We start from the raw sequence: 14,612 nt of genomic DNA, 5'->3' as shown, positions 1-14,612 counted from the left end.
GTACACGGCTTCACAGTTTGCTTTAAAATTCATTTTTGGGTCAATAATTGTCTCAAGATATTTGTAAGATTGCACACATTCCACTGTCTGACCCTTAATGGATATGACTTCATGTTTTCTAAAAATCTATTATCATGTCTTTGGTTTTAGATATGTTTAATTTAAGATAGGACTCCTCACACCACTTCACCAAGTCGTGGATGACTGGTCCGTGGCTGGTCTCATTGCCCTGGAGCCGACCAACAACAGAATCATCTGCATACTTTAAAATTGTCCTATTTGGCCAGTGGTGGAGCAAACTTGGTCCGACAGAATTCCATTGACCCTCACTCTTTGTGTCCTAGTTAAAAAGTCAAGAATCCAACCCACAAGATTGTGACTTAAGTCAAATTGTTCTAAAAGCCGACTGGTTAAATTATGGGGTTGAATTGTGTTAAACCAGAGGAGAAATCTACAAATAGAACTCTGACATGAGATTAATTTCTCTTCAAGTGTTTAAAAAGTAAATTAAACAAAGTGACTGTGGCATCTTCTACTCCTCTGTGTGGCCTATAAGGAAACTGCATGGGATCAAGTGATTGCTCAGTTTTCCTTAACATTTCTGACCTTACCAGTTTTTCCAAAGTTTTCATTCAAATTGATGTGAGAGCAATTGGTCTAAAATCATTTAGACTTTTGGGGCAACTGGGACCACCAGTCCCTGTTCCAAAAATCCAGTTAATAAGGTTAACACACAGAGTTAGCAAACCGTTGCATATTTATACATTATCCCGCAGTTACTAAGCAACATTATCATTCATATTGAGTCGTATTCCTGATTAGTGTAAGTCCAATAATAGCTTGTCTCCACCAACTCCTCAGGGAAATACCTTGTTCTTCAGCTGCTGAATTCTCCACTACGTCCATTAGCTCGTCCCTATCTAGACATGTCTGCTGTTTGGTGCTGAGCAGGTGGTGTACAGTGGGATTTAGAGTTTATATTAATGAAAACGGCTGCGTGCTGCATTCAGTGAACCAGAACAGTAAAGTTGCTGCTGGAATACTAAACAATGAGCTGAAACTCACTATGAAGTGTAAGTTCATCACAATCCCCATCATTGTCACGTAGTTTTTTGTTTTTTAAAAGTTCATACGTTATGATTATGAAAATACTGACTAAAGCCACTTTTTTCAAAATTGTTGCTGATACATTTTTTGGGGGTCAATTAATATATTTATATATATATATATATATATTCTACCTAATTCAGCTAGAACATTAGATGTATTGAACAGGTCTAAGAAAATGTTTAATTGCATGGACCGTTGATGTTATTAATGATAATAATTTTGGTCATGTTTCATCTGTCAACCTGGAGGAGGCCATCCTTTTTCCAGCTTGATAACCCCCTCGTCAGAGTAATCAATCACGTCATTATTACAATGATTATGACTAATTATAGTACACAAGTATCTCATAATAATGATGATCATCATCTTTATATACAGTACCCACCACCCCTAGATAAGATGTAATCAGGCTTAAATACACATGATCAAGACAAGAAAAAGAGGTCAAACTAAATAAAAATACATTCTTGATAGTCAAGGCAACATGCATGCGGTGTGAGGAGAGGAGTGAAAGGATGATCGACATGATACTGATTGGTAAGTGAATTTGTTACCTCTCGTTGTTTTCTTTCAGCCTCTCCAGCTCTCGTTCTCTCTCAAGTCTCCTCTGGGCCTCTGCTTCCATCTCCTTTCTCTCCATCTTCATCTCCAGCTCTCTCTCATCCAGCTGGGATTTACCGTCCAGCAGCTCCTTGTATCTTGAGATTACAAACACAACGTAAAAACAATTATGTCTTAAAAGGTATGACAGAAAGAGAGAGGGTGTTTTTTCAAAGGTTGTTTTATTGGATTTGTGTGTATATTTTTGTTCTTGGGGGAACTAAAAGTCCTCACAAGGATTGAAATAAATAAATTAGGATCTAATTGAATGCAGTCAGTGTGTGTTTGTACCTGGCCTCCAGCTCCCTGTGCTGAGCCTCCAGGTTGCGGTTGTTGCTCCTCATCTGAGAGTGTTTGTCCAGCAGCTCCTCCAGCTCCACCTCCTGCCGCTGCTGCAGAGCAGTCATCCGATCGTGGTCCCGCCTCAGAGCCTCCATCCTGGCCACCGACTCCTCACGCTCCCGCGACCACACCTTGGACTCGGCCTCCAGAGCCGCACACCGGGCCTCGCTCTCACTGCAGCGCGCCAGCACTGCTGCATGCTGGGAGCTTAGGGATGCTTGCTCCACCTGAGTGTGTTTTAAAACAAAGAAATCAAATGTTTGCCGACATCAGAAACCGCAAATACTATGAAAACCTTTTTTGCTCATTGAGGTCATTTTCAAGAAGGACGTCTTGTCGGGAAAAAATAATCCAGGTACAATGTCGAGCATACAACTGAAATCTGCAGTCTACAGCCGAGGCTAACACAGCAGCAGTTTGATCTAAATTATAAGGTCAGTGTTTTAACATGTTTAGCATGTATGTCCAGTTTAGTTTAATGTGTTAGCATGCTTATATTTGCTAATTAAACACACAGGATAATTGGGACATGAATATCGGGACCACATTTCATGAAGATCTGAATCCACATTTCATATTGAGACCAAACAACAGACTAACAGACACTGTCATAAACAGAGCCCCGCCACCAGCAAAGCAAAGAATATGGTGTCTCCCTAAATAAAGGAGTCTAATAGTCAAATAATGTAATTCTTTCTCAAAATTCAAAATTCAATGCAAGGGTCTAATGATCAAAATGTCACCATTAGCCTTAATTTAGGTAAACCAACAAATTAGTAAACATTTGATAGTCCAATATGCTCCTTTAATCCCAATTTGAGTAAATAATTTCAGCCACATTGGCGTTCTCTATCTGTGTGTTTGGTCACCTGTAGCTGGGTGTTGAGTGTCTGTAGCCTGGTGCAGGACTCCTGCAGGCTGAGGGAGTGCCGGCGCAGAGCCTCCAGCTGCACCTTTAGGTGCTCACCTGCCTCCTGGGACTGAGACAGCCGCGACAGCAACGCCTCTTGTTCGGCAACTACCACCGCTTTCTGAGGGACACAAACATTCATATTGAGAGAGCGTCCACAGCCATGTGCAGAGGCAGCTGCGTCGGGGGCTGTGCTACTTTTGACGTCACGAGCTCCTCATAATATCCATATTATTTGAACCTCATTTGCAGCTGACCTTTCACAGCATCAGGTTTAGCAGCTTAATGATATTTGAGTCAATCTATACATAGATGAACATTAATCTTGTGCTTATTCAGAAATGTGCAATATATCAAAGATACATTAGGAGTCCACATATGTTGTTTATAAACAATATATTCTACCAGAGTTTTTGTGATCCAATCAGAAAATCTGAACACACATATTTGTTATTTGCTTGAAGTGTGTCGATTGGGCAATATGATTGATATCTTCCGAATGAATAGTAAATGTCGTATTTTGCTAAATTGCTGGAGAAAATCTGGTGTTTTTATGCAAAACAAAGATGAGCTTGAGGCACAACCAGAACTCGGCTCTACACCCACTAATTATTGTGAATTTAAATTGAATTTTTGAAAAACAAATTCAAGTCCTGGCACAGCAACAACACACTTCATGTGTGAGTCATCTGGAGGGTCTGGAGCTCAGTTTTGGTGTGAAGCAGCGCTTTTTATTTCATTTACAATTCTTACACATTTCCTACCAGCACCTGACTGAATCATACTGCTACACCGGGGATTGCTACTTTTTTTTTTTAAGGTACTTTCTACTTTTAATCCACAAAATTTCAGAGCAAAATAATATGTTTTTTACTCTACTTAAGTTATTTGGAAGCGACAGTTATTAGTTATATTTTAGTTTAAGATTTTACATATGAAGAGGTTATAAAATACAATTGTATATACATTGTTTAAGATTCAGTGTTTTTTAGCGTGTGACCTCTTACAGAAAAAGCCGTTACTGGTGGTCACGTTTCAAATGAGTTGTTCCGTTGAAGAAACATTTACGTCTAAAGTTCTCAGATAAAAAGATACAGGATAAAAATATATTCAATACTAATATTTCACACACAAAAATAAATATTATCCTTGTTCTTCTTTCACCTCTTATTGCCCACAGATGTATATTGTGACCCCTTAGGTGGAGACCGACCCCCAGGTTGGGAACCACTGGACTAAACTAACTAATTATAGACCTTGAGCAGCTACACCACTACAATGTGCCTTATTAATAATCTAATAGTAAATCAATCACGGAGCGTACTTCTACTTTTAATACTTTCAGTCCATTTGTCTAATAATACTTTTGAACTTTTTTATACTTGTAATCTCCTTACAGCTTGATGTTAGAATTTATGTGCATATCTACGTGTGTTTGAGAGTGAGAGTGAGAGAGAGCAGCAGAAGAGATAAGGAAGATTAACAGTAGCCAAGGCCACATTATATAAACTGATGAGCAGAGATAAAGCGGTAGTCCTGGAAATAAAGTGCTGCACTCGTGGAAGTGGCGGCCTACTGTGAATTGGTAGTCGTCAAGCATCCCTAGAGCAGGAATTTCAACATAATATAGATCATCTCCATCACACGGGAGCTGCACCGAACCCGACAGCCAGACAATCAGATACAAAGGCTCCCACTCATATCACTCACAAACATATATTCAAACATAGATACACACCTCTCTTTCCAGCTCTATCAACCGCTCACTCAGCTGCCTCTCTGTCTCTCCAGTGGCATAATTATGGATCAAGGAAAGGTCACGACCTTTGCCAGCTGCAGGGGATTGATCCAGATGTAATGTCTCCTGGGTGTGTGTCTGAGAAATATGTGCTTTGTCTGAGGAGTCTGAATTTGAATTGGACGTAGTGTCCACCTCCACACTTCCTCTTCTCTTTTCAAACTGGAGAAGAGATTCACTTTTCATCAGGCTCTGGCAGAGCAACTCTATTCTCTCCTCTGATTGGTTGAGAGAACTGGTTGCCGTCTGTAGTTCCGCCTCAGCTTTTTGTAGTTTCTGGCACAGACGTTCGACTTCAGTGGACAGTTTCTGGGAACGTTCCTGTTCATTGCATAGGTCCTGATAAGAGAGAATTAAGAGGCAACGCAGCGCTCAGAGATTAGACAAATCAAAAGTACAAATCTCTACATGATTAAGTTTATTAGTCGATACATTCCTAAAAGAACCAATCTTTATATAATCACTGTAATACTATAGTTGTTGCCTATTTACATACTGCATACTAATTCTATACAGTAAGAACTATTTCATGTTCATGGTATAAAGTTAGCAGTTAGTAAACAATACATTAATATATACTAACAGGAGAGTATTCACTGCCTGCCAGGTATCAATAAAACAAACTAAATGTTTTCCCTCAAAATCAATTCTTTTTAAAGGGAGTGTGCTTTTTGGACATTTATTAATCACTGACAGATGTAGAGTTGCGCCACAGTATTTTGCATGTATGTAATTTGGGATTATCATCAGAAAATAGTGTTTTTTTCTTCCAACATGTGAGCAGATTCTCTATTTCGCATGTGCTTTCCATTCAGGGACAATAATGTCCATCAACAGCAAACAGACAAATATAGCAAATTTGGTATGAAACTTGCATTCTTTGAGAATACTGACTTGTGTCTCTTTTCCTGTAAGAACACATTGCATTATTATGCAGGACATGGATGGGCTATTACTATAAATGTACATTAATAACTATATATAATAATTTCTGCTGTCTAGATAAAGTGAGAAAGTGTAGGTGAGTTCACCCGCAGCTACATCTCCACAGTCAGTGACTAAATTACCACGTCACAGCTTCCACACACACACAAACCTGAGACAGTGAATTAATCTTGGCCTGAGCATCTGCATACTGCTCCTGCAGCTGCTGTTTACCCTCCTCCATGCTGGTTAATCGAGTGCTGAACTCCTTCTCAAGGTCCTGCAGATCAGTGCAGAGCTCCTTAGATTCAGACAGCTGCTGACACACACATCTGCGCACACACACACACACACACACACACACACACACAGCACGCACGGGTCAGACACAGGTTGAATGAAGATAGAGTTGACATTAAAGATAAATGCATGGTGCAGCCAAGTAGCTCTCTCTGATGCCTTGTAAAGTTAATTGCGTACCTCAGCTTGTGATCGGGGTTAAGTGTGTGAACAGGACTGTGTGAACAGGAGTGTGTGTGTGTGTGTGTGTGTGTGTGTGTGTGTGTGTGTGTGTGTGAGTACCTGTGTTCAGCGTCCAGGGCTCGAGCTCTCTGGTTGCTGTGCTCCAGGGCCAGGGTTGTGCTCTCCAGCTGCTGCCTCAGCCTCGCTGCCTCTCTCTCTCTCTGCCTCCCCTCCTTCCGTTGGCTGTCCAGCTCCGACTGACACAGCTCCTTCTCCTGCTCCAGCCTTGACGCCTCCTGCAACGCCTGGTCTCGTGCCCGGGCCAGAGATTCGGCCTCCACAGTTGCCTCACGGAGCTCTGCCTCCAGCTCCTCTTCCCGACGACGAGAAGTCTCCAAACTCCGACCTTGTCGTTCCACCTCTGCCCTGAGAGTCTGAGAGGAGAGCTCCAGCTGGCCACTCTGGAAAAAGAGAGAAAATATGATTATTGTTATTTGATTCTTACTGGCCACATTAGATTAGAGACATTTAATAATGCCCAGAAGTGAAACTAGTTTGTTCAGACATGCACAGTGGCAATTAATAAAACACAAATCAGACATGTCACAATAGACAACTTATGACAGATACAATAATCATACCACTAACACAGAAATACAGGCTCCAAGAGGACTTTAGTGTAGCTCAGGACAATTCTCAGCCACACAATTTAAAAACTATGTAATAAATGAGACAAGAGATGCACCAAATACAGGACAAATAAACCAGCCAACAAATAGAAAACAAAACCTTCAAAATTATATTGAAAAAAGATTCTCAAAAATATGTAAGGTTTTACATCTGTGGGCACAAAATATCTTTTGAGATGTGGAGCATCTTGACGTCAGTAGCCAATCAATAAAAACCCTTTTTAGACTTTTCAATGCATGGTCTAGATTCTCCTTCCTGATGTAACTTGTGGAAATGCTTTGTTAGAAATTATTGAAAGGCACCCTGTGGAGTTTCTTTTCATTTTTTTGTTTTACCTCTAGTAGCTTTAGGGAGCAGACTCCCTTTTGTTCATCTTATGCACAATGGTGGAAGATAAATTCAGATCATTTACTCAGGTAAAAGACGCAATTTTGCGGTCCAAAAAATACTCTTATTATATTATTATATTACTTTTGGAAAAGTAGACACGTATTAAGTACTGTCAATATTCCTGTCAATAGTTTAACATTATTCCACTGATCTACAGGTGGAAGGAAAGTGCCCAAAAACTCGAAAATCTGCCAAAGAAAGACAGGAAAATGTTTACGCATTAAGTGATAATTGTTGTTTAGAAATGTAAGGAATACTGGGATGACGTCATGGCAGAATTAATTGGAACATTTTGGACAGTAGAAACAGTACAGTACACAACTTCTACAATAAAGAGTGGATCTTCTCTTTAGTAAAAAAAGGGCAGGAAATAGTTGCCTATTTCAACATCAGAAGGAGGATTAAGTACAACTCTCTCTGAATGGGAGGTATTCACAAATCCCTTTCATGGTATTTCTTTAACGCTGACTTAGCATTGCTCTTCTCTGGATCTAGCTTCCCTTTAGTCTTTATTTTACTGAAAATAGCACACTAAACATATAATTCTAAATCCTTTTTTTTCAAAAGATCTCAAAGAAGTCTACATCCAGAGTTAGTTTTTTCATTGAACCTACATGTAGGGAAATGCACTAAATAAATTGGGCCAACAACTGTGATATATGAGTATGTTTCATATCATTATGAAAATCTCCAGTTCAAAACAGACTCACTCTCGCGATACTGGGTGTACAAAAAAATAATTTCATTCTCAGCTTGAATCATCAGTTTCACTTCATGCTGTCAAATCCAAATCCAACTCCATGACAGTTTCTCCATGCAATAATATATATTTTGATATACATGTATGTATATACATATATATACATAGTAAGTAATTATATATATATGCAAGATATAAGTACAAGATAAAACACAATACTGTTGCCCCTTTCTAAAGTAATGTATTTAATATAAGTATCTAAAGAGCAATAAGAGCAGCTATACAAAATGTAATACAGTTTGTGTCACAAAAACTCTGTCCCTTTAATTTGGTTTGCACGTTTCTACATGTATTTCCCTGCCATTCATCCAGCTCCTCTGAAGTAAAATGACATCTGCCATGGTCATGAAAATGTTTGGTGTCACAGCTGCATCGTGTGTTTGTGTGTTTGTGTGTTTGTGCGTGTGCACTCTTCAACCTTGCGCTGGGCGCTGCGCAGGGCGTCCATAGTGCTGCGTAGTGTGTCCCTGTCTCTCTCCAGTGTGGCCCGCTCTCCCTCCAGGGTGGCGATGACCGTGGTCTGCATCCCGTGAAGCGCAGCTTGGCTCCGCAGGCGGCACAGCTCTTCCTCCATAATCAGACCCTCAGACTGAAGAACCTAAGAACACGATGGGAGGATATTGAGCCGGGCAACTATCTATTAATAAAGACGCCTGTATACATGTCTATCCATTTTAAAAAACAATGGATGGTGAGGCTTTCACTTTATGGGTCCTCTTTAAATCAACAACTTTATAAATGCTGAAATGATGCCATGGAGCTATCTTTTGAATTCTTGTGGGAAATTGTACCTAAATATCAACCCTTGCCTCAACATTATTAAACACAATATATCTTTAATTCATCCATCAAACCTACCAAATATCCAAATATCCATAATCTTAACATACATATATATATATATTAGCACTTTTTCCTGCACCCACACAAACCCCATTCCCCCATCTATCTATCCCCCATCCATCCATCCATCCATACGTACCTCTATCTGTCTGCGGGCATCTCCCAGACTCTCGGCAGCTTTCTTCAGGCGCTGCATCTCGGCCTCCAGGACCACCAGCCTCTGCTCAGCCTCCCAGGTTTTCTTGCTCTGCTTCCCCAGCTTGGAGCGCAGGTCCTGGGCCACGATCGCATGTCGGTCAGCCTCCTCATGGGCCTCCTGGAGCCGGTTTGTCAGAAACACCACATCAGCACCAGACAGGGAACAAACAGCCTGGTCTGCAGCTGTGGTCTCTGTATCGTCTTCTAGACTTTTGGGGGGATTTTGGATCTCTGAGCTTGTTACTATAGCAGTCCGTTCTTTCTTTGTTTGTATTTCGTTCTCCTTCTCTTTCTGTCCTCCCTCTGCTTCTCCTCTCCTTTTGGACTCAACCTCCTCATCGCATAGTTCTTCTTTTTCTCCATCAATATGGAGAATCTCTTCCCCAACTCCTGCTTCCCTCTGGGTTACAATGTTTTCTCCTCTTCTCTCTCTCACCCCCATCATCCTCACCCTTCCTTCACCCTCTCCTCTGCAGGATTCAGAGCCCTGGACTCCTCTATCCACCTTCTCCTCCTCCTTTTGGTCTGGCTTCTTCACTTCTTCCTCCTTCCTCTCGTCTTCTATTTGTTGCAGTTTGGTCACCAGCTGTTCAAGGCGCTGCCTCAAAGTGGCATTTTCATTCTTCATGTTTTGAAACTGAAAGTAAATAGGAGTTTATAATGGGAGTGAAATCTCCTGCATTTTGGGTACTACTGCCGTGTATTGAACATGACTGAACTTGAATGCATTGTGTGTGTGTGTGTGTGTGTGTGTGTGTGTATGTGTGTGTGTGTGTGTGTGTGTGTGTGTGTGTGTGTGTGTGTGTGTGTGTGTGTGTGTGTGTGTGTGTGTGTGTGTGTGTGCATATACATATACATGTCTGACATGTCTGACAAAGCAGTGTCCCAGAAACTATTTTAGTCAGGTTTCTGTTGAATTCAACTTGAATGTCCCTTTCATCTCACCTCTCTGAGTGTGTTCTGATGCTCCGTCTCCATGCAAGCCAGCTCATCTTTTGCATCTGGAGAATCAGCCTGAAGCAAAAGGAGATAGATGTTTAACTCCATTTGTTGCTTCCTGCATTTCATTTACTCAGATAGCGACAAGCTTCATGTCTGACTCTGGTGATGCCTGGTAGACTTGAAAGGTGGGTCTACTGGTATTTTCATTACAGATTCTTGCCTCAAATGGTTTGTTCTACCAATTATAAAGCACATTACAGACATGTTAAATCTCTATTATTTACTTTACATAGCATAGAGCACCAGTAAACTTGTATTGATCATTTCTGCCAGTTATCACCCTTAAACCCCTGAACCCTGACCTCTTGCTGGGCCTGCAACTCCTCCAGTCGTCTCCTCAGCTCTGCGTTCTCCTGCTCCGCTCCGAGCAGCATCAGCGTCGAAGCCTCGCCCACCTCCACACTCAGCGGCTTCTGATCTGAGAGAGAGGGAGAAATAAATAAAGAATAAAGCAGGAGAAAAGAGAGGAAAAGAGAAATGTATATATGAAGAGATTCCCTCGATTATTTTTTATTGATAAGTATTACCTCAACCTATTTTCTCTTATCAGTTAATTAAAATGTCTTAAATAACAAGGTGCAGAGAGGCAGGTGCTCTCACCAATCAGGTCACTTAGCTCTTCGTCAGAGTCCAGCTCTGATTGGAAGAAACGTCCGTGACCTGCAGCGACCGGAGCAGGAACGCCTCTGCTGCAGCTGCTGCTGCTGTGCCTCAGGTCTGCCTCCAGACTCATGTTCATCTCCAGCAGCTCATCAACCCGCTGCCTCTCGGTGTCCCGCTCCTAAACACACACATACACACACACACACACACGCATAAATTCATCATGAAATGCTTCTCCTTTTCCATACGATGTACATGTGCAAACACGGACCAAGATTTTGAGAAGGAGTGGCATTTCTTAACCTATTACTGCACACATGCATACACACACAAATACAGCCAGTAACATATGTATTTAGACAAAACATAGACAGAAAACACAGTCATTGAATTACACTGACCGCTTCCACGTCGATGATTCTATGACGCAGCAGAAGATTGTCCCTCTCCAGCTCCCTTATTGAGGAGCAGCGCGCTCGTGCGTCGGCTAGCTGTTCTTCCAGAAGAACTTTGGTCTCCTGCAGTGCTGCACACAGCTGCTGCTGCTCCTGCCATGCACAGACAGACAGGAGGCATGAGACTGAATGTTGTCATATAAACATGATGTACAATATATAGTGAGGTCGTCATGTCAGTCAGACCTTACATTACATTACATTACATGTCATTTAGCTGACGCTTTTATCCAAAGCGACTTACAATAAGTGCATTAAACCGTGAGTCCAAACTCAGAACAACAAGAATCAAGCAAGTACAATTTCTTCAATAAAGTCAAACTACAAAGTACTATCCGTAAGTGCCATTTAAGTGCTACTAAAGTGCTATCGGTAAGGGACATTTAAGTGCTACTACGGCATTTAAGTGCTACCTATTCAAGGTATAGTCGAAAAAGATGTGTTTTTAGTTTGCGACGGAAGATGTAGAGACTTTCTGCTGTCCTGATGTCAATGGGGAGCTCGTTCCACCAATGAGGAGCCAGCACAGCAAACAGTCGTGATTTAGCTCGAAGTGAAGGAGCTACAAGCAGATTGGCAGAAGCCGAGCGAAGTGAACGGGCTGGGGTGTACGGTTTGACCATGTCCTGGATGTAGACCGGACCCGATCTGTTCGCAGCACGGTACGCAAGTACCAGTGTTTTGAAGCGGATGCGGGCGGCCACCGGTAACCAGTGAAGGTCGCGGAGGAGCGGAGTAGTGTGGGTAAATTTCGGTCGGTTGAAGACCAGTCGAGCAGCTGCATTCTGGATGAGCTGTAGAGGTCGAATGGCATTAGCAGGAAGACCTGCCAAGAGGGAGTTGCAATAGTCCAGCCGTGAGATGACCAGAGCCTGGACCAGAACCTGTGCCGCCTTCTGAGTGAGAAGGGGTCGGATTCTCCTGATGTTGTACAGCATGTACCTACAGGAGCGTGTTATTGCGGCAATGTTGGAAGTCAGGGAGAGTTGACTGTCGAGCGTCACTCCGAGGTTCCTGGCAGTCGGAGTCGGAACCAGCACTGAGTCGTTGAAGTTAATAGATAGGTCGTGGGTGGGAGAGCCTTTTCCTGGAAGGAGGAGAAGTTCAGTCTTGTCCGGGTTAATTTTCAGGTGGTGTGCGGACATCCACTGAGAGATGTCAGTCAGACAGGCAGAGATTCGTGCTGCTACCCGTGCTTCAGATTGGGGAAACGAGAGGATCAGTTGGGTGTCGTCAGCATAGCTGTGGTAGGTGAAGCCATGCGAGCGAATGACAGAGCCAAGAGAATTGGTGTACAGAGAGAAGAGAAGAGGACCAAGGACTGAACCTTGAGGGACCCCGGTAGTCAGAGGACAAGGCTCAGACACAGATCCTCTCCAGGTTACCCGGTAAGAGCGGTCGGTGAGATAGGATGAGAAGAGTGAGAGCGCGGTGCCTGAGATACCCAGGTCCTGGAGGGAGGACAAGAGGATCTGGTGGTTCACTGTGTCAAAGGCAGCGGAAAGGTCTAGAAGGATGAGGACAGAGGAGAGAGAGGCTGCTCTAGCAGTGTGAAGCTGCTCAGAGACAGCAAGGAGGGCAGTCTCTGTTGAGTGGCCTGTCTTGAATCCAGACTGGTGGGGGTCTAGAAGGTTGTTACAGTGAAGAAAGGAGGAGACTTGGTTAAAGATAGCTCGCTCTAGAGTTTTGGAGAGGAAGGGAAGGAGAGAGACAGGTCTGTAGTTGTTGACTTCAGATGGGTCGAGAGTGGGTTTCTTCAGGAGAGGGTTGACTCTTGCCTCCTTAGCCAGGTAGACATTCAGACCAAACATCTGCTGAGAGGAATCAAATCTACGTGTCTTTTGCTGCTATTGCCCTCAGAGATCATCTTTGATCCACATGTTTGCCTTTTTAGTGGCAGCTGAGGGCAATTTGCTTCAACATTGCTTCAACAAAGTCAGACAGTTCAAGAAACACAAGACATTAGACGATCAGACAGTCTGACCAGTTTAAACATTCACTTAGTCGTTAACCAAAAGTGAGCACATCCAAAGTGCCGATAATAACCGGACTGTGTTCTTTCCCCCCGCAAGCTTCTTAGCGTTATTCCCGCTTTCAACCTGGTAATATGTTAAGATGTTAATATTACCAATAGGAATGATTGACTGCAATGATGTGAATAAACCCAAGATGTAATAAAAAACAAAATTACTCGTGAAGTGTGTGGGTTGGACTTTTCTTTTAAAAGAGAACACCTCTCATTGTAAACATTCAACATTAGCTGCACTGGTTTTAACAACTACGTAAGAGATCACTGTGAAATTGTGAAACATTTATTATAAACATAAACACGAGAAAGAATCATCCTGCCAGCTAATGTGGGCTTTCACACAGATGCAGTATGGAGGCCGAATTAATCAAATAAGACTGAGAAGGTGACAGTGAGGACAATGTGAGGTGCTTTACAAGAGTATGAGCACATTTGCCTCAGAATAGTTATACTACCTCAGATAAATCTCATTTGGGTGTAAAAGCTCCAATAACTGAAGACGCACTCCTGCTCTTTGTCAATGAAGCAGCCTCAGGCTGTAAATCCTGATGACATCACACAATATAATCTCATTCTCTGGCTTTGAGCTTCAGAGTTGTTCATATTCACTCTTGATTGAATTGCTCAGGGCCGTGAGATGGAATATATGAGAGGTGTTTCTTTAAAAAAAGAAGTACTTACTCAGAGGGAGGTAAAAAGGTGATCTTCTTGAAGTGACCTCCGCTGGTAATGTTCATATGAGGTCATTGCTTTGTGACAAGTGTGTGTAGGTTTATGTGTAGATGTGTACAATGGCATTGTGAGTATGTTTGATTTTGTTCTGTGTGGGAGATTCAAATGTGTAGCTTACTGCCAAAGCAATTTAAATGTATTTCATGGTGTAAATGTAGTGAGCTGTGTGTGTGTGTGTGTGTGTGTGTGTGTGCGTGTGCCTGTGCGTTTGTGTGTGCGTGTGTGTGTGTGCATATACATATACATGTGTGTACCTTCAACTGAGTGCGTGTGAGCTCCAGGCTGCGCAATCTGTGTTTACAGCTCTGAAGCTCAGTCTGGAGCTGCTCGGTCCGTGCAGCTCGCTCTCGGGCGCAGTCCAGCTCATCCCGCAGTGCGCGCATGCCCCTCACCTCACCCTGCAGAGAACGGTTCTACAGACAGACAGACAGACACACACACACACACACACATACACACACACACCACAGGGGATGCAGTAAAAGAAGGTTGTGAACAGATCTAAGATGTGCAACAAACGTTGACAAAGTCTAATTCAGGAAGAAGGGAAGGTGTGCACAAATACAATTGAAAAAATGCAAGGAAATGATTAATCGAAGGTCCCAGTATTATTCATGTTGTTTTTTGTTGGGGATTTTGAGAGTTTAAACTGACAAGTTTAGCAGGGAAAGAAGTTTAACAACAATGTTCTTCTGGGCAAAATTGTAGTTGGCTGCAATGTGTGTAGTCTAAATGTGGCTAAACACATAACCTTAGAGAATTTA

General features: G+C 42.4%; 1 protein-coding gene across 3 annotated transcripts in view; it reads right to left on the bottom strand.

The window, feature by feature from the left end:
* Nucleotides 1–14,612, bottom strand: part of ccdc88b (coiled-coil domain containing 88B) — a 41,606-nt gene that overhangs the window by 15,466 nt on the left and 11,528 nt on the right. For all 3 annotated transcript variants that reach the window (XM_034544038.1, XM_034544039.1, XM_034544040.1), the window contains 13 exons: nucleotides 14,103–14,261; nucleotides 11,034–11,180; nucleotides 10,630–10,810; nucleotides 10,332–10,447; nucleotides 9,973–10,041; nucleotides 8,969–9,664; nucleotides 8,405–8,584; nucleotides 6,267–6,607; nucleotides 5,857–6,016; nucleotides 4,701–5,099; nucleotides 2,922–3,083; nucleotides 2,002–2,279; nucleotides 1,665–1,808 (listed from right to left, as the gene is read on the bottom strand). In XM_034544038.1, the coding sequence (XP_034399929.1) occupies nucleotides 1,665–1,808; nucleotides 2,002–2,279; nucleotides 2,922–3,083; nucleotides 4,701–5,099; nucleotides 5,857–6,016; nucleotides 6,267–6,607; nucleotides 8,405–8,584; nucleotides 8,969–9,664; nucleotides 9,973–10,041; nucleotides 10,332–10,447; nucleotides 10,630–10,810; nucleotides 11,034–11,180; nucleotides 14,103–14,261 (3,032 nt within the window). The remainder of the gene's footprint in view (nucleotides 1–1,664; nucleotides 1,809–2,001; nucleotides 2,280–2,921; nucleotides 3,084–4,700; nucleotides 5,100–5,856; nucleotides 6,017–6,266; nucleotides 6,608–8,404; nucleotides 8,585–8,968; nucleotides 9,665–9,972; nucleotides 10,042–10,331; nucleotides 10,448–10,629; nucleotides 10,811–11,033; nucleotides 11,181–14,102; nucleotides 14,262–14,612) is intronic.

This window comes from Cyclopterus lumpus, chromosome 10 (genome assembly GCF_009769545.1).
Source record: "Cyclopterus lumpus isolate fCycLum1 chromosome 10, fCycLum1.pri, whole genome shotgun sequence".
In the NCBI taxonomy this organism is placed as follows: domain Eukaryota; kingdom Metazoa; phylum Chordata; class Actinopteri; order Perciformes; family Cyclopteridae; genus Cyclopterus; species Cyclopterus lumpus.
This window is presented reverse-complemented; position numbering and strand designations above follow the sequence as displayed.